General features: G+C 41.1%; 1 protein-coding gene across 2 annotated transcripts in view; it reads left to right on the top strand.

The window, feature by feature from the left end:
- The window catches only part of dlgap3 (discs, large (Drosophila) homolog-associated protein 3), a 195,820-nt gene that overhangs the window by 148,187 nt on the left and 24,188 nt on the right, over positions 1 to 23,445 (top strand). For both annotated transcript variants that reach the window (XM_037535478.1, XM_037535477.1), the window contains exon 3: positions 20,307 to 21,439. In XM_037535478.1, coding sequence (XP_037391375.1) covers positions 20,438 to 21,439 — 1,002 coding nt within the window. In that variant the 5' untranslated portion in view covers positions 20,307 to 20,437. The remainder of the gene's footprint in view (positions 1 to 20,306; positions 21,440 to 23,445) is intronic.

The following is a 23,445-nucleotide window of genomic DNA, read 5'->3' as shown; positions in this document are numbered from 1 at the left end:
TCGTATACCTCTGTGTAGAAGTCAATGAGGATGTGAAGCGACTCCTAATGCACCTAACCGAGTGTGAAGGATGGCTTGCTCCTGCTTATGCTGCCAGAGCGCTGCCCCTCCCTCCATAACAGAGTGCAGCACGGATTAATGAACCGGTATGATTGCAAAGGTCATTTGTAGCCTGGGCTGTTAGCTAATTCAGCTAATTGTCACAATTTATTTTTATTTCAATGGCATAGTTATACAGCCACTCATAATAAGCCAAAAGAGCCATTTGTTGGGTTGTTATTTTAATGCAATTATAGATTATTATACACTTAAGGCTCCATCTGTGCAGTAGCTGTGTGTGTTTGTGAGACGAGAGGGAATGTCTGGAACTCTTTACAATGATGTAGCATGTTTTCATACACTTGGGCTTTTTGCTACAATGCAGTGAGTATTAGGCTATATTCACATTACAAATTGCTCTAATATAATTTCCACTCAGATCTGATTTGTGTGTGCTTAGAAATATCTATTCATCAGAGTGAACACACCTATGCCCTAAAAGGAGCCACATGCGCACATTTTGAGTGCATCTCATTTCTTTAACTGTCTTCATTTGCTTTCCTTACATCCCCAGAGGAAACAGCACACTAATACAGAGGATACGACAGCAAATGGATTTGCCAAATGAGATGTCTTTGCTCACTTAGTCATCACTTTCAAGCAACGTCACTTACTGATGACTTGCTGCGCAGCTGTATCACCTCTAGCTGAGCTAACGCATCTGCCAATACACAACAAAGCCCTATAATGCTTAATGAACATCAATAAACACATCACTACACATCGCTACATACAGTATATTTCCAAAATTATTCACTCACCCTTCGAAATCACTGAATTCAGGTGCTCCAATTACTTCCATGGCCACAGGTGTACAAAAACAAGCACCTAGGAATGCAGAATACTTTTAAAAACATTAGTGAAAGAATGGGTCGCTCTCAGGAGCTCAGTGAATTCCAGCATGGTGCCGTGATAGGATGCCACCTGTGCAACAAGGCCAGTTGTGAAATTTCCTCGCTACTTAATGTTCCACGGTCAAGGATGGGGGAGGAGCTAAGTAGCGCACTACTTTTTGTAGTTAGCTACAAATATTTGTACAAATATTTGTAGTTGCTACAGTTTTATGACGTAGCTAATAGCTGTAGTGCCTACAGATATTTGTGTAGCTATTGCGAAAATTTTCACTACAGGCTTCAGTCAATCCGCACAAAATGAAGAACAGAACGCGCTCATTAACTGGACTGGTGGCGACTGTGCAATCCTGACTGACCGCAGACAGTTCAAGAACACCTTACTCATAGGCCTAACTCAGGGGTCGCAAACGAAATGTTAAGATGAGCCATTTTGTCCTTTCAACAAATATAAAATCTTGGGAGCCACAATTTATGTCCGTTTTACCATCTTGGCTGCAAGTATATCTCAGTATGTGCTGATAGTTCAGGCTGAAAATATAAACACAGACACAGATTTACTTTGCTTTGCTTTAACTTTAGCTCAGCTGTAGCTGCTTTTCTCGCATGTCAGGATACTTTTCTGAAAGTTTCTTGTAAAATGCCTCTCAGTGTTTGACTTTTTACGAGGCTGAAGTCGCTTCTCATCCTCCAGCTTCTTGTTCGAATTGTCCCATTTTACCTTAAGTAGTGGCTGAGGCGCCATTTAAGGGAGAATGGAAGAATTCAAGCTAGAAGCAGGATAAAGAGAAGCTGACTTCCGTTTTGCGAGTTGCTGCAAATTAAAACGTATCAGCAAACCAGTGTGATTATAAATGTAAATAAGTCCATTCATCTCCAAATGATCAATGTTCATCTCAAATCTCTGGCTTTGCTGTTTTGTTCTCTGCATTGCTGTGTGTCCAGCAGTCTTCAGCATTAAAGGTTGGTGAATTAGCAGTTATGCGTTAAATCCAGCAACCATTTATGGTGAAAACTGTGATAGAACTGTATGTTATAAGGATTTCACAGCAAAGGAGGATTCTGTTATTTTACCTAAATATCTAGTTCTGCTGTAGAGCCGCAGCTGAAGCAGTGGAGAGATTATTCAGGCCTGATTCTCACCCCAGACAGAGCCAGAGTCACTGATGAGGATTACAGGCTAAAGTTACTGAAGTTTAATTAAGACAGTGAATGTGATTGTCTGTATATACACTGATCAGGCCTAAATTCATGACCACCTCCTTGTTTCTACACACAGTGTCCATTTGATCAGCTCCACTTACTGTATAGCTGCACTTTGTAGTTCTACAGTTACAGACTGTAGTCCATCTGTTTCTCTGATACTTTGTTAGCCCCCTTTTACCCTGTTCTTCAGTGGTCAGGACCACCATGGACCCTCACAGAGCAGGTACTATTTGGATGATGGATCATTCTCAGCACTGCAGTAACACTGACGTGATGGTGGTGTGTTTGTGTGTGTTGTGCTGGTACGAGTGGATCAGATGCAGCAGTGCTGCTGGAGTTTTTAAACACTGTGTCCACTCACTGTCCACTCTATTAGACATACCTGCATTGTTGGTTCACCATGTAGATGTAAAGTCAGAGACGATAGCTCATCTCTTGCTATACAGTATGAGGTAATTATCCTCTAGTCTTCCATCAGCGCTCACAGGACGCTGCCCACAGGACGCTGCCCACAGGATGCTGCCCACAGGATGCTGTTGGCTGGATGTTTTTGGTTGGTGGACTATTCTCAGTCCAGCAGTGACACTGAGGTGTTTAAAAACTCCAGCAGCACTGCTGCGTCTGATCCACTCGTACCAGCACAACACACCACCACCACATCATTGTTACTGCAGTGCTGAAAATGATCCACCATCCAAATAGTACCTGCTCTCCATGGGGGTCTTGAGCACTGAAGAACAGGATAAAAGGGGGCTAACAAAGTATGCAGAGAAACAGATGGACTACAGTCTGTAACTGTAGAACTACAAAGTGCATCTATAAAGTAAGGGGGCTGATAAAATGGACAATGAGCATCGAAACAAGGAGGGGGTTATAATGTTATTCCTGATTGATGTATCTTGCTGAAATGTTTCAATTGGAGCAGTTTATTTCAACGTTTTTCACAAAATTCTCTGGTTTGTATTCAGTTATTTTTGTTGATTTTTGTTAGTATAAACCTAGAATGATTGACTTTGCCTTTAGTCTTAATGTTTGTTGGATATCATGCCTTTGGGTGTGTAAGTTTGATTGTTGCTTACTCTTAAACTCACTTTTTGGTGATCTTGTATATTTGCAGCTTTTCAATTGTGCATTTGTTTCTGGCACATGATTAAATGCAGCGTCTTGTTCACACTATCAGCTAGGCTTGTTTGGTTTGTCAGGTGTAGATTCACAAATATTCTGACAGTCGTGCTTTGAAAGTAGCTAAAAGTAGTGCAGTACTTTTCAAAAAGTAGCTAAAAAGTAAATACTACTTTTTCTGGAAAAGTAGCTCAACTGTAGCTAGATACACATTTTAGCTATCCCAACCCTGGCAACAAATCTAATGCACATCCCTTTGATTTTATGAGATGCGCTAAAAGGCTCTTGCACCAAATCATGAGTCACTTTTAATGCAATGCACTTTTAATGTAGAGTTTGTGATGGTGCAAAATGTTAGTAAATCAGTCCAATGTGCGTTTATAGTTGCCAAACTTTCATTGTTTTCAGGATCATGGGCTAGAGGATGTAGGAGCAAGGAATCAAGGAGATGTGAGATGCACTCCTTAATCCACTATATCACTAGGTAAAATTGTATTCAAAAAATAGCAGATTTAACAGCTCTAGAAAAAATCAGATCTGGAAAGATCAGATTTCTGCCACTTCAGTAATGTGAATGCCGCCTCAGTGTTTCTGCAAAGTGTTCTCCTATGGTACCACTAATGGCCTGCGCACTCACACACATACACACACATGGACACTCACGCTCACACACGTGCATGTGCTTTAAGTCCCAGTGAGTGCACACTTCATGCTTTCCTTGCGTTTGTCAACCCACTGGATTCTACTGTACTTCAGCGTGATCTCAAACCGACAGCACGGAGTCAGCACCCAGCTGTGTTGGACAGATGTTCAATGGTGTTGCCAGTGCTGACCAAACAAACCTACGTGAAATCAAAACAATTGCCAGGTGAACAATTAAATTAGCCTCAAAAGAAGTCTGAATTTTGTCTGCACTTTGGCCAGTTTGGAGTACTTTATAGCTAACAGTGTGTCATAAACATGAAGTTTGCACAGTACACATTGCAAAAATAATAGTCAAGACATGTTTGGTGTCCACTGTGCAAAATCAGGATGGGGGAGGGGCACATGCTCCCCACTTTTTGATATTTCGCAAGATAATTTTGGCTGGTTGCGGAATGGTGTTCAGAATATTTCTCTACCTTTTATTTCTGTCAACATTACGTGATTGTTGTTTGTCTACGTGAGTCTACATAAGAGGCAATATACGAAGCATAATATCACAGCAAAAGTCTGCTGTCTGAAGCAGACCCTTCAGTAAACAGACAATGGCTGAGTTGCGAATATTCCCATACACGCACACACACACACACACACACACATTTTCTAAGCCATTTCTCCCCCAGGGTCGCAGTGCTGGAGCCCATTCCAGCGGTCACTGGGCAGAAGGCAGGATACACCCTGGACAGGTCTATTCCCATACAGATGATTGCAATTATTCTCATTCATTTTAAATCTCTGTTTAACCCCAAAATGGATTGTTGTTTCAATTAGCTTTAGCCAATAAGGACAAGAAAAAAGAAGCATCAATCTGCCTTGCCTGTGTGTTACAAATGTAAGAGCTTTTCGTTGTACTATGATCATTTGTTGCTTTAAGCCATTATAGCAATTAATAGCCTTTCTATTCTATCATCACATCTAACATTATTAAGACATATTGGAAACATATTTATAGCAACATACACATCAGACTAAGAATGTCAGTAACAGTGGGGAATAAATTGCCATTGTAATAGACAATAAAATGTAATGTCTATACTGAATATGTCTCCGAACATACATGACATTATTATTCCTATTAATGAAATGATTTGCTTTTGAAATATGAAGTATTTTTATTAAAACTTTAGGTGTACTTTATTTACCTAGTTTTACACATACTTTGCTGTACACTAAAAAGTAAAGAATCAAATGTACTTAATTCCAATGTGAACATTATGTTCACATGAATAGTAATATATTACATGAACACAATGTTATCATCAAGTTTACTTATACTTTTCTGTGTATGTTGGCTGTAGCCTTATGATGTCCCCTATACCACCCCATCCCACTTGTCAGAGCACCCTGTTGGTGTCCAAAGTGTGCTTCTTTAGTTTTGCACTGGATATATGAAGCTAATGTAGCTAAGGAGGAGCGGAAGTCTGCGTCACCCAAAAAATAACAGAATTCTGTTACATTTGTGTCATAGCTCCAGTGCCAACCTAAAGAAACAAACTTCAAACACCAAATGTGTCTTGGCTGATTGGCTGCATTTCAGATAATGGAAAAACTGTGTGAATTTAATTTTCCAGTGAAGCTCCACTTTAAGAGAGGAATACTGTGTTATGTGCAAATATCTAATTGATAATGAAACACAAAGACAATAATGTATGTGTGTGTGTGTGTGTGTGTGTGTGTGTGTGTGTGTGTGTGTGTGTGTGTGTGTGTGTGTGTGTATTTGTAATGCATGCTTCTCAAGCATGAATGGCACTTTTGAAAGAGCAGTCTGATCCTCACAGTAGAAAGTGAGAGGTAGCCTCAGTGTTGGCTATAGCTCAAGAGTGTGTGTTTACTGTGGAAAGCACACAGCAAACAGTGAAGAGAGTACCCTGCTCGACTCCCTCTCAACTCGCTAGCTCTCTGTAAAAGCACAGCCACAGCACAAGCACTGAGTGTAGCATCTAATAACACCAGAGCACCTGCACATATTGTGCATTCAGGCTGTGTGTGTCTGCCTGAATATTCAACCTGCTTAATCAGCCAGCCACTAAAACCATCAGAGAATGTAGGAAAAAGGATGAGAATCCAGCTGACTATGCAGCATGTGCATGTGACTTGATGCTGTATGATTACACATATGCAGATTTGGAGGACAGAGCTGTTCATATTGTAAGTGTGTCTCTTTGTTTACTTTAAATAGGTCTATAATAAAGAGTGGGACTGTAAACGTGTGAGGAGATAAGAGCATGCAGGAAAGTGTGAGCTGTGCATCGAGCACCTGTCTGTGTTTGACTAACTGTGTGCTGTGCAGGCTTTATGCAATGTCATTCAAAAGTTTGAGTTTGCTTAGTCATTATGTTTTTTCAAAACATTTACATTGCTTCAGATAGTGATACAAATGAAAATTCTTGTCCACAGTTGAAAACAAAAGGGCACACTGACCAAAACAAAAAAAAAAGTAAAAAAACAATAATATTGTATAATAAAACAATAGTTTACTTTAAATAAATGTACTAAAATTATAACGGTATGTGCCATGGAATCCAGTGTTGATCAGAGACAGCAGTTGGTCATCCAGTGTAATAAATTCCATAATTTTTTGTTATACTTTGCACTTTGTTTGCAAATATTTGTCATAATTTAAGCAAAAAGTGCCCACTAGCATTACATCACATACATTTGTTTTGCTGTATTCTGCATATTGAAATCACTGTCATGTTTCTCATTGGTGTAAAGCCTCTAGAAGTTCTTGGCTGTTGTACCCTTTCTTGATACTTACCAAGAACAGTGATTACAAATCCCTTGTCTAATGTCCCTCATAGAACTGTCACTGTTGATCTGCTGCCACTCAGTCTATTTAAACGCATACGTGTTAACCAGTGCAGGACAGCAAAGGAAACAACTGATTAAAATGATCATTTCTGCCATTACAACAATTTATTTAACAGTATTTTGACACTTCAGCATGCACCTATTTAATCTTTTTTCAGTGGATTAATTAACGAAATTAAGGAAATTAACGAAAAAGGTTCCAGTACACAAAACAATATGTAAGATTATCTCTACACCTTTAAATAATCAGATATTCAAAATAGTCAGATCATATAAGATTCTCCGCGTTTGGATGCATATGATTAAAAGGTTTCAGCTGCTCACGTTAAACATATTCAAGATTCAACAGTCAATACATTATTGTCATCCCAACAACGTTACCTTAGTGTGCTTGTTTAAAGCCAAACACAGAAGACAGCATGACACCACAATAAGTGACAGAGTGCAATAACAAAAAAATTCTCGTTGCATTACTTGACAAGGAATGTTTTTTAAGAGGCATTTAGTGTTTATGTGGTTATTCAGTATGTACTAGTTAGGAGACGGGAAGTTTTTGTGTCAGTGGACGTTTTCCCTTGAAAAAAGAGGTGCTCGGGGGGCAGTGGCTGGGTGGTTATTGTCTTTGATCATTTTGAGTTCTTTGCATTGAATTGGTGTCTAATATGCAGCAAACATGCTAGCCACAGCCAATGGCTTTTGAAGCTGAATGCATAATCCTCAAAATCCAGCTTATTTTTCTGCTTAGCTGTGCAGCTGCCATATCACACAGTGACAGAATAGGTCAATACACTCTCAGTCTATTGACTTAGTTGACAGTTTACCAGGTGCAACTAGCTTGTACCTACACCCATGTACTATTTTAAGACCACCAGATTATATTTGAGTGGTGGACCATTCTCAGCCGTGACACCAGTGTAGTGGCACATAGAAAAAAAGGTTGATTTTAAGCATGTGTACCCAAACATTTGACTGGCGCTGTATTTCAGTCCTCCACTACACACTAGTCTTCTCACCTCACTCTATCACATGCTCTCACTCTCTGTCTGCACTCTAATGCTATTTTCTGTCATTATTTTTTTTTAACCTTCACTTTGGGATTTTATGTGCACCCTTTCCCTCTTCTCTCCCTCTCTCACACACTCTTTCTGTCTGCCTTTCAACATTCAGCATTGTCTTCACACAGACCGAGTTGCTGAGTGCGCTGTGTAAACGCAAGTGAAGGGAAAAGGGTTTGTATTGTGAAAGATTTTGTGGAATATTAGATTTGGTTCTGTCTGTTTGTCCATTTGCAGTACAGTTCAGAACAAAAGTTTGTTAAAAAAAGGAATTTCCAAAACTGGAGTTAAATTATTAAAAGATACAGAGACAATGGGAGTCTTAACAACCATGGGGTCATGTTCAATCTCAAAATGTTGTGCACCGTTTTGCTACGGTTTCCGGGTTGAATGACATGTTTCATCGAAATAGTGTGAAATGATGTGCAACAAGCTTTGAGGTAGGTTTATCTCATGTGATAGGCTTGTCAGATGAGTTGTCCAATCAGCAGTGACATGTATATAAACCTAGCCATACTAAAAAGGCAATGCACACAATGGATTGTAATAAAGTCTTCCACAAATCTGGCCACGGCACCTCTGTGTTTGCAACAACTGAAGATGATAGAAGACATATTAAGTATTTAATCACATATTTGAAGTATTTAATCCCCATATTTAATCCCATTCCTTCAGATTCTGAAAAATCTTCAAATAAAACTTCAAGAATGAAACATTTTGCTACATTTTGTCGGACAAACAGGAGAAAATTAAGCTCCACTCTTGCTTCAGGTCTAATAAATTCCACAGGGGTTTCTGTCCATCCTTCCACTGTGAGAAGACACTCAAGACTTTGGGTCTAAAAGAATATATAACTGTCAAGACGTCATTACTAAGAAGAGGAAATAGACAAATTGCCAAACAAACAAAGAAGCTGCTGGTGTTCTCATACCTCAACATCATGGAATGTGCTTAGAATTCCTAGAATTACTATTTAGAATGGTGAGAAGCAGAAAATGCAACCGAATTCTAAGACTGAACTTTGGTGGTGTGGAAAAATATTCCTGCAGATTTCTTTTAAAAACTGAAAACAAGTCTGCTGAAAGGAACAGAAGCTGTTCCTAGAAGCCATGCTGACTGTAAATTAAATCAATAAAACATGGTCTATCACTTTTGCACAGAACCATATATGTTTATCACACAAGTGATAAATCTTTCCATCCTCTTTTGTGTGGTACTATAGAAGATGAATGACCAAAGGGAGAGAAAAAAGAGGGACATGGAGAGAATGACATCAGTGTGTTTATAGATTTTTCTGTAATTAAAGTAAACAATGCTTTATATTTTTTCCCAGTGCTATGATTTTGCCTTTTTTTCTGATGCAGATGCTGCCCACGATTCAAAAGTCAGTTCCGCCAACGCTGTTTACTCTTGCATGTGTATAAGAATGCCCTCAAAAGCATGAAATATTATTGGTGCTTACAGTCATCTTTTACACACAAGACTGCACAGAAATAGCGCTCTGGGGAAAAGCCTCTCAGTTCATTTGCTTCCACATCCCAAATATTCTGTGTCAAAGATACCCTTATGCTCTCTGGGGGTATGATCACAACACCCCTCCACAAAGCCTCATTCCAGCCTTGACTCTGGAGCCAAGAAAGCCAAGATATGGAGCTCAAATCACCCTGTAGAGAGGAGAGAGAAGAAGAAAGAGAGGAAAAGGAGGAGAGAGAGAACTTTTCTCTAGGGTCCATCCTTGGCTTTATCTGTTATTATTCATCTCCCTCTCTGCTTGCTGTGAGGGCTTAGGGCAGTCATAGAAAGAGGCGTGGGAAGAGGCCAGAGCTTATCTTTTTTTCTCTACGCCTGGAATCATATCACACCCCTCACCTGTGTGAGACGGAGGAGGGACGAGAGCATTTAATACAGAAAGCTTAGCCATATGGTGTAATTGTTGTGTGGGTGTGGGGGGCACTGTCGACAGAGCAATACATATGGCAGATGAATGTTTACAGCAATTCCCACAGCAGATAGTGAATTAAAAAATGCTTCCAACAATCACTGTTTTTCATTCAGATGGCTCAAAAGCCTCTGTTATTATGCTGGGATTGGATCATCCTCTGGAAAATCATCCTACACACTCACCAGCAGTGTCCCCTTACATCCCCTCTTACATACTCTCCCTGTGGGAAGCTTGCATACCAACAATGAGGATCCATCATTGTCACATATCTCATCTGTATATTTTGGGTCTTCCATTACATTTTTCCTTATGAGATGGCCACATTGGTTTACCTGGACCTGGAAAGCATGTTCTGTATTCAAAAATGTATGTAAAAGGGTATATTGCCATATGGCATTTCTGATAGTACAGGAAAAGCATTGCATTTGTAAAGGCCCAGTCCATTATAGCTCCCGATTCATTTTACTGAGACTTGCTACCAGTACGTTTTCACACCAGTGGATAGGTGGGTGATTCCACAATTTTGGATACCATTTAGCCTTTGCCACTCTTAAAATTACATTTTTACATAATTTTTCACTTTAAGAAAATATGCATTTAACCCTATCAAACCAGCCATCTCACCAGCAAGATAAAAATAAACTGCTATTTTTAGTAGTCTGAGCTAGAGCTAGAGTGCTCTCTAACCCTGGTCCTGGAGAAATATCTTTCTGTAGAGGTTAGTTTCAGCCTGTATCCATTAAGCTGCCCCACCCCTTATTTCATTATAATACATCTGATCCAGCCAATCAGGAACTTGGGAAGAGGTTCATTAGCTGGAGCAAATGTGGCAAAGTGTGGTTGGAACTGGGTTCTGCAGGAACGTAGCTCTCCAGGACCAGGCTTGGAGACCACCGTGCTATAGCAATGGTCACCAAACCTCCTCCTGGAGATCTACTTTCCTGCAACGTTAGTTCTAAACTGCATCTCCCCTTACCTAGTACAAAGCATGTCATCCAGGTAATCAAATCCATCTGTAGAAGTTATTTAGCTTGAGCAAGTGTGGTAGATTGTCAAACTACAGTTCATAAGAAAGGCAGATCTCCAGGACCAGGGTTGGTGACCACCAAGCTAGAGAGAAGCATGTTTTCCTCTTAAAAGTAGAGAGGCAGTGCTAAAACACAAGCTTAAGTTTGTCACTCGAGATGTTTATTTCCTGCATAAACCTACAACAAAAATGTATAGAAAATTTGCATAGCTGCTCTATGCACTTGGCTCAATGCTTGTTCAGTTGTTATCTATACAGATACATTTATATCTACCTTGGCTTTGGTTAGCGAGCCAGTCAAGAGTACATGAATTGGAAATCGAAAGTCGAGGTGGATGCGTTCATGTGCAGTGCTGGAAAACAGTGGACAGACTGGCTTTGGTTAGGTTTTGTCAGCCAGTTAGAGTTTCTGAATTAGCAAAAGTAGCAGTGGGAGTGTCTTTGTGCAACTTTGAAAGTCAATAAGAGTTAGAAAAGGTTGTGGTGGGTCTGTCTTTGGGCATCTTTGAGAGCCAGCGAGAGTTTCTGAATTAGCAAAAGTCATGGGGGTGGGTGTCTTTAGACAACTTTGAGAGCATGAGCATGAGTTTGGGCAACAAGTATGCTAGCAATCATATTATAGAAGAAACTGTCAGCTAATCTAGTTAAACTTTTGGTCAGTTACAGATTACATTCCTTTAAAATGTATCAATTTGAGCTGGATTAGATATTTTGCTTTCTAGCTAGATTGCTCTATGAACTACAGACTAATTAACAGTTTGAATTGTTTATCCTTTAAGCACGGCATTTGCTGCATTTTATTTTGTATGATGAATGGCTTGTTATATGAAGATGTGTCAAAACTGATACTTTTTTAGCAGTTTTACTTTTGTAAAATACAGTACCAGCAGCAAATAACAAGACAAGACTAAAGGTCTCTACTAAACACTTCAGTGTCACCTCTCACTAGCATGAATTGGACTTACACCCCAGACACTTGAGATTTGACTCAGATTTCCATGAATCAACTTGTGAACACCTCATAACAAATAACATATTAAATTCTGTGAGTTTAAATTGACTGATAAGTAATCAATCTCCAAATAATACCAATCACCAAATAATAACAGTGCTGAACAGTCATGAAGATGTCATCTGTGTGAGATTTACATGCATTATTGCATGTGGATCCAAGTGTGCATGTGGCAGTCTGCATTTACGTATGTTATCATTTATATGAATATTGCCTAAAACATTATTGCAAACTTTAGAACTGTTTTTGTCCAAAACAGGTCTTGATGACAGACATTTAAATAAGTATGTTTTGTCTAATATTCACAAAGATAATACCTGTAAGCTGAGATTTTGTCTTTCAGCAATGCATGAACACCGAGTTTCTGGGTGCCTGAAACTGATGGAGCAAGTTACAAATCTTCAGATTCAGCTCATATCACCACACTCTATTCAATTAATCTCCTTTTGATGCAGCACCTATGGTCTGTTTTGTTTGCTCAGGGATGCACAGGGTTATGTAGTGGGTGACTAGATGTGGATTATCAGTCATACTTACTTATGACTTCCACTATTATGAATCAAACAAGGTCATCGTAATCAGCCCTGAAAAAGACCCAGTCCTCTTATAACAGTTTCCCACTCACTAACTATAGCAATTAACACATTCTCATGTGTATCTGCCCAACACTGAATTACACTGAGCTGAATATGCAGGCTTAAAAGAGACACTGTTTAAAGAAGTGAATTGTATGCCTATTCTGTATTTTAAGGAACAGCAGGATAATTGCTTGTTGAATGGTGCCATGCTTAGGAGCAGCCTCACATAAGGTTATGGGGAGTAAGATAACATTCTACTGGTAAAAGGCAGGGATGTATCTGCTCAACAGTATGGCTGAGTTTGCTTCAGCTGTGTCTCCTGTTGTAAAAGCACAATGGCTGTGGTTATTATGCGGCCACTGAATGCTCTCTAAGCTGGCTTTTTTTCTCTGCCATTGTCTCTGCTGCATTGTGTGTCGGTGAAAGACACAGAAATTAGTGCCTTAAACTGCTCTGTGTCATCCTAAAGCGATTTACAGCACTGTTCGCTGCCAACGTCTTGTGAATTATGTACTGACTATAGACCAATTCAAGATGACATATTCATAGTCTCAAACATTACATATTGCCAGTCTTATGAATTACATTCTGACTAGGCCTATCGACTGTGACATATTCATTGTCACAAACATTAAATTGGTCCTGTACAATGTTGGTGTACAATTTACATATGCAGAGTACTGTAACCTTCAGCAAATGAGGTTGATTGAAGAAGTATTATGCAATGGAAGGAGAACAAAATACATCTATTAAAATCAGAGTCAATTCTCTGTAACCTTTTTTGAACTCAATATCGAATGCTTGACACTTGACTGGTTGGAATTAGAAGGGAGTGAAGGATGCACATATGCATGAGTGTGTATTTGTTTTCATACATTTCGAGGATGTTTTTATTGATACAGCACAGGGCTATAGATGCAAGTAAATCTGGTGTCCACCAGTGGCAAACCATGATTAGGCCTTCAACTCAGGCCTTAAATTTAAAAAATTTGATTGAAAACATGCAAGAAAAACACATCTAAAATAATGTTCAATTCTACTAGTGACCCTATGAGATTCTAGTAGTAAATTAGCAGTGGTGGACAGTAACTAAGTATATGTAATTAGTTACTGTACTTTTTTCATGTATCTCTACTTTACTTAAGTATTTCCATTTTGGGTGACTTTTTACTTTCACTCCACTACATTTTAAAGACAAATATCTTACAATTTACTCGACTACATTTTGAGAAATCGGTCGTTCCTTTTGGTTTTTGTGTGTATAAAAATGTAACATGTCAAAACAAAAGAAGCGCCAAGCCAGAGCACCAATCAGGGCACAGCAGTCACTTTGTTCTGAGCTTGTTTTGACCTGTTGGACATACCGACCCAGTGCAGCACACGGTTCAACATCAGGGCAGCAGCGTAAAACTTTGGGAGCACATACGTCCCTAAATGATCACTTAACTTAACTTTGTGTAAATAGACCACAATATAGAAATATGTACACATATGCAGTCGTGACTGTCGTTTCTTTTTTTCTGAATTCATACAAACACTTTCATTTTATAGTAAATTAGTTTTGGTTAGTTTATGTTTATGAACAGAGACCTACAGATCAATACAGTAAAGGAAATATTATTTGTGAACTTGTGTTTAAAGCAAGTTTTTATTCAACTTGTAACTAAGTTACAAAGTAATCTTAAACTGAAACTTTGCTTGTTTGTAAAAGTGATTTCAGAGCCACTCGGTTCTCCCTGATGGAAACTGTTTGTCTCCAGTGTTTTGTGCGTATGATCATTTTAATAGATAGCATCACTGATTATTAGAATGAGCTTATGGAGCAGTTAAAGTGATGAGTGTGTAACAGTGATGGGTACGTAACGGTGGGGGGTGGGGAGCAAAGTAGGAATAGAGTTGAGCATCCTGACAGCCTGGTGTATGAAGCTGTCCCCCATTCTGCTGGTCCTGGCCCGGAGACTCCGCAGTCTTTTCCCTGATGGCAGCAGGCTGAAGAAGCTGTAGAGTGTGATCACCTACCATGCAGAGGGCTTTCCGGGTGAGACGGGATCTGTATATCTCTTGGAGAGAGGGGAGGGAGGTGCCAACGATCTTCCCAGCAGCTCTCACGATGAGCTGGAGTGTTTTGCGGCAGGACACAGTGCAGGCGCCATACCACATGGTGATGCAGCTGGTCAGGGTGCTCTCGATAGTACCTCTGTAGAAGATGCACATAATGGGGGCTGGGGTTAGGGTTCTTCTCAGTTTGCAGAGGAAGTAGAGGCACTGATGAGCCCTTCTGGCCAGTGATGCTGTGTTGTTGGCCCAGGAGAGGTCCTCTGTAACATGCACACCCAGGAATTTGTTGCTGTTCACCCTCTCCACAGCAGCACCATTGATAGTCAGAGGAGCATGCTGGGTGCACATTCTCTTGAAGTCCACAACAACCTCCTTCGTCTTCTCAATGTTCAGATGTCTACACCACAAGGCCAGGCGGCTCACCTTGCTCCTGTAGTTTGTCTCATCATTGTTGCTGATGAGACCCACCACAGTCATGTCGTCCACGAACTTGATGAAGAGGTTGGAGCGATGGTGTGCAGTCGTGGGATATTAGAGTGAATAGGAGGGGGCTCGGTACACATTCTCGGGGGACCCCTGTGCTAAGTGCGGGATGTGTTGTTGCCAGCCCGTACTGCCTATGGTCTCCAAGTCAGGATGTCTAGCAGCCAGTTGCACAGTAAAGTGTTCAGCCCCAGCTTATCCGGTTTGAGAACGAGCTGCTGGGAGATGATGGTGTTAAATGCAGAGCTGAAATCTATGAATAGCTTTCTGATACAAGAGTCTTCTATGAATAGCAGTCTGACATAAGAGTTTCATCTGAAATCAAGGATATTAGTAGGGAGTTTGTCCCTTTACTGCAGTAACATCCTCTACTCTTTTAGGAAGGCTTTGTACTTGAACATTGCTGTGAGGATTAGATTGCATTCAGCCAGAAGAGCATTTATGAGGCCAGGTGCTGATGCTGGATAATTCTGAATCAAAAAAGCCATTCCAGCTTAAAGGTATTGGATGGAGCTCCATTACTACAGAGAACACAGTTCCACTGCTCCACAGCCCAGTGTCGGTGGGCTTTGTACATGGTGAGCTTAGGCTTGTGTGTAGCTGCTCCAGAGCATCCCATTCTATTGGCAATGGTTTTCTATGGTTATTATAAAAGCTGTATGTGACCAATTGAATGCCTGGGTCTGTAATGGGTGCATCTTAAAGCAGTTAAATACACTCAGAGAAAGGGTTTCTACAAAGATTTAGACATAGTATATGTATCTTTTCACATGCAAAGTATAAAAACAAATGTGTGTACATCTCTATGGACTGCTCCATATGCTTTTTCTGCTCAGGCTGAGCAAAGCAGCAGCTCCAGGCTGCAAGTTTGAGCAGCCACACAGACAGAAAGGCAGGCAGAGAGGAATAGCAAGAAGGGAGCATCGGAGAGACAAAATGGAGAAGAGAAAAGGAAAATAGATATACTGGTATTCAGACAGACATGTGCTGCAATAGACAGACATTTGGGCTGCCTCCTAAACTAGAGTGAAGGAAGTAGGTCACAGGCAAGGATCTGGAGAGAGCAGAGAGAGAGAGAAAACTGAGAGAGAGAGAAACAGAAGGAGTGAAAGAGAGAGAGTGCCAGAAAATGTTCGAGAGATGTCTCTAAGCTGGAGCAGAGTAAGAGAAGGGGGGATGGGCCGGCGCTTTTGATGCCTCTGCCTCTTCCACTCCTCTCTTCCTACTAATCTCCATTTTCATCGTTGCCTGCCAGTGACTGAGGTGTGATGCCGTATGACAGCGAGAGGTGCAGACGAGTGGCACTTGAAGGAATGCTGAGAGACAATGACTGACAGCAGCTTCTTCTAAATTACATACACATCAGACACTGTTATTCAAGCCGTGAGGTGTGAGCGCTGCTCAACTTCCTGCCCCTTTTCTTGCTCTCACACACACATACTTACACACATACACACATACTAAGTACTTAATAATGGGAAAAGGCCCACCTCTGTTACTATGAGCTTTGAGATGTCAGCCAATGCATGATGGAGCAGTCCCTGTGCTCCAGCTGCTGGCTAGGAATGTCCGCTAACAGGCTGTGCTCTATTTACTGATCCCCTTTGCTTCTGTCAGCAATCATCCAGGCCTCTCGAGCCGTTGGAGCTGCCACACAGCCACCTACTGAAAAGAGCAGTGATGAGCACCATGCACAGAATAAAGTTACTGAAGTTTGGAGAGAAGACCTCAACTGAAACACCTTTTACCTCCTATCTGATTTCTGATACACGCTATTGAGTTGCCAGTGTATCAGGCACACCTACAGTATCTCATAAAGGTGAATACACCCCTCACATTTCTGCAAATATTTTATTACATATTTTCATGGGACAACACTATAGAAATGAAACTTTGATATAAATAGTCAGTGTACAGCTTGTATACCAGTATAGATTTACTGTCCTGTGAAAAAAAATCAACACACAGCCATTAATGTCTAAATAGCTGGCAACAAAAGTGAGTACACCTCACAGTAAACATGTCCAAAATGTGCCCAATTGTGTCGTTGTCCCTCTCTGGTGTCATGTGATGCATTAGAGTTACAAGGTTCCAGTTGTGAATGGGGAGCAGGGCTGTTAAATCTGGTGTTTTGGATACAATTCGCTCATATTGGCCACTGGATTTTCAACGTGGCACCTCATGGCAAAGAACTCTGAGGATGTGAGAAATAGAATTGTTGCTCTCCACAAAGATGGCCTAGGCCATAAGAAAATTGCTACCACCCTGAAACTGAGCTATAGCACGGTCATACAGCAGTTTTCCAGGACAGGTTCCACTCAGAACAGGCCTCGCCAGGGTCCCACCAAAAAAGTTGAGACCATGTATTCAGCGTCATATTCAGAGGTTGGCTTCTAAAAATAGATGCATTAGTGCCGCCAGCATTGCTGGAGAGGTTGAAAAAGAGGGAGGTCAGCCTGTCAGTGCTCAGACCATACGCCGCACAATGCATCAACTGAGTCTGCATGGCCGTCATCACAGAAGGAAGCCTATTCTAAAGCTTCTGAAGAAAGCCTGCAAACAGTTTTCTGAAAACAAGCAGTCCAAGAATATGGATTACTGGAACCATGTCCTGTGGTCTGAAGAGACCAAGATAAACTTTTTTGGCTCAGTTGGTGTCCAGCATGTGTGGTGGCGCCCTGGTGAGGAGTACCATGACAACTGTCTGTTGACTACTGTCAAGCATGTTAGTGGTAGCATCATGGTCTGGAGCTGCATGAGTGCTTCTGGTTCATGAATTACAACATGTACTGTGACATTCTGAAGCAGAGCGTGATCCCCTCCCTTCGGAAACTGCGCCGCACGGCAGGTTTCCAACACAATAATGACCCCAAACACACCCCCACGATGACAACTGCCTTGCTGAAGGTAAAGGTGATGGACTGGACAAGTATGTCTCCAGACCTAAACCCAATTGAGCACCTGTGGGGCATCCTTAAGTGGAAGGAGGAGGAGCACAAGGTGTCTAACATGAATGGCTGTGTGTTGAGTTATTTTCAGAGGACAGAAAATCTATACTGTTATACAAGCTGTACACTGACTACTTTAAGTTCTATAGTGTTGTCCCATGAAAAGATATAATAAAATATTTGCAGAAACATGAGGGGTGTATTCACTTTTGTGAAATACTGTACACTGTGCACCTGGGTGTCACTAAAGATTTATGGATAGGTGGGCTAAGCTGTTTCTAGGGCATAATGACCAATCAATCAATTCCAACTTTGGACTGAACTTGCAAAATCTTCTTACCTGATTGGCTTTCGGTGAAGTTGCCATCTCTCTCAAAGGCCTTGCTGCACCTTTGCTTGTACCTGTACTTATTTGCCATTTTCTCTGGTACATCCTACCACAAAATCATGTGGAAAATTTTGAAAACTCTCACTAATTTACATGTTTTATTAACTTATGTGAAATTAAGTTGAACATTTCTAAAAGTAAACAGACAAATATGGTAATTTCAGATAATGTTTTGGAGCACATTTTTTATTATTTGCTGAAATGAACATGTTGGAAAAAAATAAAACAAACCATATTTAATGACTAATAATTCTGTAGTGCATTGAAAATTATGTTATAATGAAATGAATGTTCAGAATGCATCATATTTGACAAGTAGTGATCAATTCTGGGCAAAAACATTGTAGATAGATAATTACAGTTCATTATGAACAGCATATATTAAATATATATAACATATATTAATATTTTGAAATATTGAAAACATCTAAAAATAATTTAGTGTGTATTGACAGAAATTAAATGTGAGGTTTTGGTCATAGCTTTTGTTGTGTATACAGTCATATGCAAAAGTTTGAACACCCCTGGTAGGTGTACTTTGTAGGTTTACAAATCACTGCAACTGTTGCTGCACCCTTTGTCAGCTGCTGTCTATCTAATCTACAATAGAAACAGACCACCTTAGGACCACCCTGCTCATCATAGTACTAAGGCAGGTGATCCATTCTTAGCAAAGCAGTGCGATTGTGTTCTTCAAATGGAATCAAACTATTTGGTGTTGAATAGAAACCAATTCATTCCCCTGTAATCCTACAACTTCTATTCATACTTCAACTGTATGCTGTCCCTAAGATGTGGCCTGAAGTTGTAAAATACGTCTCGCACATATTGTCCACTCTTTCTCCTTTTGTAAGCCATCAAGATTAGCGCAAACTGATCATGAACATAATTACAGGACACTTGCTGGAGTTGTGCATGATGGACATGAAATGGGATATGGGCCGAATTAGCGTAACAACACGTTCTGCTTTCCTAAATGAGTTCAGAGTCAGTGATAGAGGAGGTGGGATGACTCACTTCAGCAGATGAATGAACGCAGCTCAGGCGTGCTGAGAGGAGGGCCGTGCATGCATAGTGCTTGCCCATCTGTAGTCAGCTGCACTCAGGGTCAACTGCTACTCTACACAAATAAAAGTGTAATATGTTCTCCTTCCTGAACAAGACTTTGTAATGGAAATCGCGTTGTGGGCTATGATGGGTTATACTATGCTCTTAAAATATGTTACATAATAGCCTTAATTTAAATAGGCCTTCCACAAAGGCCTTCTTGTATTCTATGCAATGAATTATAATGTACTACAGTTTGTCTCGGTTCTATGAAAGTGTGAGCATCATTTGAGCTTACCAGCACTCACGCAACAGCTTCAATTTGTTTACAGCAATGAGCTGTTGCACTTGTAGGAAGAGTAATGTTTGGACAGCAGGTGGAGGAACGAAGTTAGTATGGTCATTTCTGTTTCACGTCAGAACCGATTTGTTCTTGGAATCTCAGTTCTAGTGTAGCTATTATTAGGGATTCTCTGTTACAGTTCTATTTCTTTTCCTCTTTGAATTCTCCCAAATTTTGTATCTGGGTATATATAGTTTAGATATGGTACCAATTGTTATAGTTAGCTAGTAACATTTAAATTAGCTTTTTACTTTGAAGAGATCATGGTTAACTGAAATTATTAGTAATCATCATGCAATTGTCATAAAACAATCATACGTTTCATGTTAGTTGAAAAATTATATTTTGAGTGGTTGATATTCCCCATAGGACTCTGAAGAAAAGTCAAAATGTATTTTAGGATGTGCCACTGTCCTTATTTAAGTGAAAACAAGGTGTCAAGTGGCTGTTGGCAGAAACTTCCCTTGACCTTAATGAAATTTGGAATGCCATACAAGATAGCAGCAGGGATAAGGGCAATGCAGAGAAGAAGTCTGAGAATGACTTTACTTTCCAGAATCAGGATGTAAGGCAAGATTGCAGTATGTCTGATACTGTGTAACTACTGTCTTTCTCTTTCTCTCTTTCTGTCTAGTTGACTCCGGCGCAGCCCTGTCGCGCCCACAGCGTCCCCTCTCGGCCCGGGCGGCCCACCATGGCCCGGGCACGAAGGGTTACCAGGTGAGTCGCAGCCTGTCGCAGCACTCATCCGGGCCATGCCACTGCATGCCTGAGGACTGCGATGCTGCGATGCGTGACTACATGCATCACCTGGACCATTACCAGGGGCACAATGATCACCCCTACTACCCTCCCGGTGGGCCACCTGAGCCTCTGGCGCTACCTCCCTCTGGAGGTGGCACCTTCCCACGCTCACATGCACCTCAGCAACAACAGCCCTATGACTCATGCGAAGAGTGCCTGTCCTCAGCCGGCCATGGGCACGGGCACCCAAAGATGCACCGTATACCACCCAACCTTCTGGACCAGTTTGAGAAGCAGTTGCCCTTCCATCCGGATGGTTTCCACACGCTGCAGTACCAGCGCACAGCTAGTGGGGAGCAACGCAGTGAGAGCCCAAGCCGCATTCGCCACCTGGTGAACTCTGTGCAGCGCCTCTTTGCTAAGTCTCACTCACTTGAGGCACCATCAAAACGCGAGTTCAATGGCACACGTGGAGGGGGGGACTACAGGGAGCGAGACAGAGGCCATCGCAGTGGAGGCGAGGAGGGTGGGGGTCACCACCACCCAGGCACACACCAGTCACGTTCGGCCCGCCGCAACAAGAGCCGGGAGCGCAGCAAGAGTGGAGACTCACGCCATGAGTCCCGGCATAGTTCACGCCACCGCAGCAAGACAGCCGGCTGGTGGAGCTCAGATGACAACCTGGACAGCGACAGCAGCTTTCTGGTACCTGGGGGTCGAGGGGGACGAGGATACCCCGCGGGCCATGAGACCCTGGATGCAGCCATTCAGGAGCTCACCTTGAAAAAAACAAAAGGGCCACCTCCTGGTGAGTGCATGGCTTGCTCCACTATGGCCAGGGCAGGAGATGGTGGCCACTCTCTGAAGAGGAGCACCTGGTCAGCCATGACGGTCAGCCAGGCCAGAGAAGTGTACCCTGCCTCTTCTCGAGGAGGGGGAGCAGGGACAGGAGGGACAAGTTATGAGAAGGCCCTGGTGCCTCTAGATACCAAGCTGAAGGAGCGCAACCTCCACTACCTACAGGCAAGTTTCTGCATTGTGAAAAATTAAAAGCCAGGTCAATGTGAAATTTTATGTTAACATTCTCTGTAGGTGTTTTTTTTTCTTAACATAGTTTGGTCAAAAGCTCTCCTAAATCACACTTTTAATTTCAGTTTACTCTGAAATGAGAATGAATGTAGTTCATATTGACTGAAATTACTTAATTTTGGTCCTCGTCCAGTGGGGGCACAGTTTGATAGGGGGAGTCATAGCCTGTGGTGAGTTTTTAAACTCACAAAGCACTGAGCTAACCCCTGCCCCCCCCTCACACAAATACTCCACACACACAACTCTTTTGATGCTCTACTTGCACTATCTGGATCATTGCTGCGTTGTTTTTGCTGTTTTGCTCAGGTTTTTCTACCTCAGTGACTGCTGTGTTTATGTCTGTCATCTGACTGCGTGACTCACAGATCACAGCATGTTAATATCTCTGCACCTTATTCCACGACCTCATGTCCAGAATGAGTGCTGTGTCAGTGCTGCACTGTCCTGTCTGTTTGCTGTGTCTAACGTCTGTTTAATTTATCGTATTTATTGTTTCTAGTTTAATTTTTGTTTGCACACGATGTCTGCACATTCACACTTTGCACTTTTTGTTCCTTGTTGCACCGTGTTGTTCCTGGAGGAACGTAATTTCACTCCCGTGTCTACTTGTACATAGATGGAAGGACAATAAAAGCCTCTTGACTTGACTTGACTTGACTGTGGATGGGAATTAGTAATGGTTAAACTGAGGGGAGGAACTATGTAAATGTATGCAACTTCGGCTTATAAGGAAACTTTTTTAGTAAGTTCAACTCTTGTTGACTGAACCTTTGATGCTGTACAAAAAGTGTTTTTTTTTGTTTTTTTAAACTAAACTATGTTAAGAATGTAGAAGGTTTCAAGTTGACCTGACTGACTTAAATTTAGTAGAATGTGCAAGTGTGTGTTTGAGAGAAAAGGACACTTCTCTACAACCTTTACAGTCACCTTTACAACATGCTAGCAAGACCCTTAGACAGAAAAACAGTGACCTCAGCTAAGTACTGGCTGTTTGAATATTCATGTGGTGGCCCACACAGTCATGCTGCCACTCTCACTGTCTTACAGATTCACTTTCCTGACAAAAAGAATTCATCTGTATTCAGAAACAGGCTCTCCATGCTGCACTGACTGACAGCTCCTCATTGCAAAATAATAATAATAAAACAAGCAACTTGATTATTTTATCATCACTTGTTTCTCTGAGGGGTCGAAGTCTGATGCCTTTTCAAACCTCTTTCAGTCCTGTATGACAAAGTGACAGCACCAGAGGAGACAAGTCAAACAACAATGAACCTGTGGCCTTTTCACAACATAATGAGAACACACATGCTCACATGCTGTCTAAGCTATTCCATAGATTTGCTGGCTGGTTCTCATCCTGTTCAACTTATTACGCATTTACATATGAAATACACACTGACATACACACACACACACACACACACACACACACACACACACACACAGTCATGTTAAGTACACCCCATGAAAAGTTTTCCAACCTATTTAGCAATAAAAATAAGCAAGTCTTCATTTAAACAGTGTTGATGGATAAAGGTAAAATAATTTACCAAGTGACACTTAGAATGAAATGTTTTTTATCATTCTTTAAATAATATGAATTATATTACTACTTCAAATGTGTCAAATGGAAATCAGGTACACTCGATCTGGTACTAATGATTAGTACATTGTTAGAGAATATATTGGAAGAATTATTTAAACCTCAGACATCTAAAACTGTATATAAATGTGCATGCATCTACCATTAGAAAAAGCCTGCACTATTTGACCTGCATGGGGAATCCACCAGGAGGAAGCCTTTGCTGTGTAAGAAAGAACATCAGGACAAGACTAAAGTTAGCTAATAAATATCTAGCCAAGGACCAGGACTTGTGAAATGATGTGCTATGGACAGACACGTCAGACAGATGTTTGGCCGCGGTACAAGAAGCCAT

The sequence above is a fragment of the Pygocentrus nattereri genome, chromosome 27 (assembly GCF_015220715.1).
Source record: "Pygocentrus nattereri isolate fPygNat1 chromosome 27, fPygNat1.pri, whole genome shotgun sequence".
NCBI lineage: Eukaryota > Metazoa > Chordata > Actinopteri > Characiformes > Serrasalmidae > Pygocentrus > Pygocentrus nattereri.
This window is presented reverse-complemented; position numbering and strand designations above follow the sequence as displayed.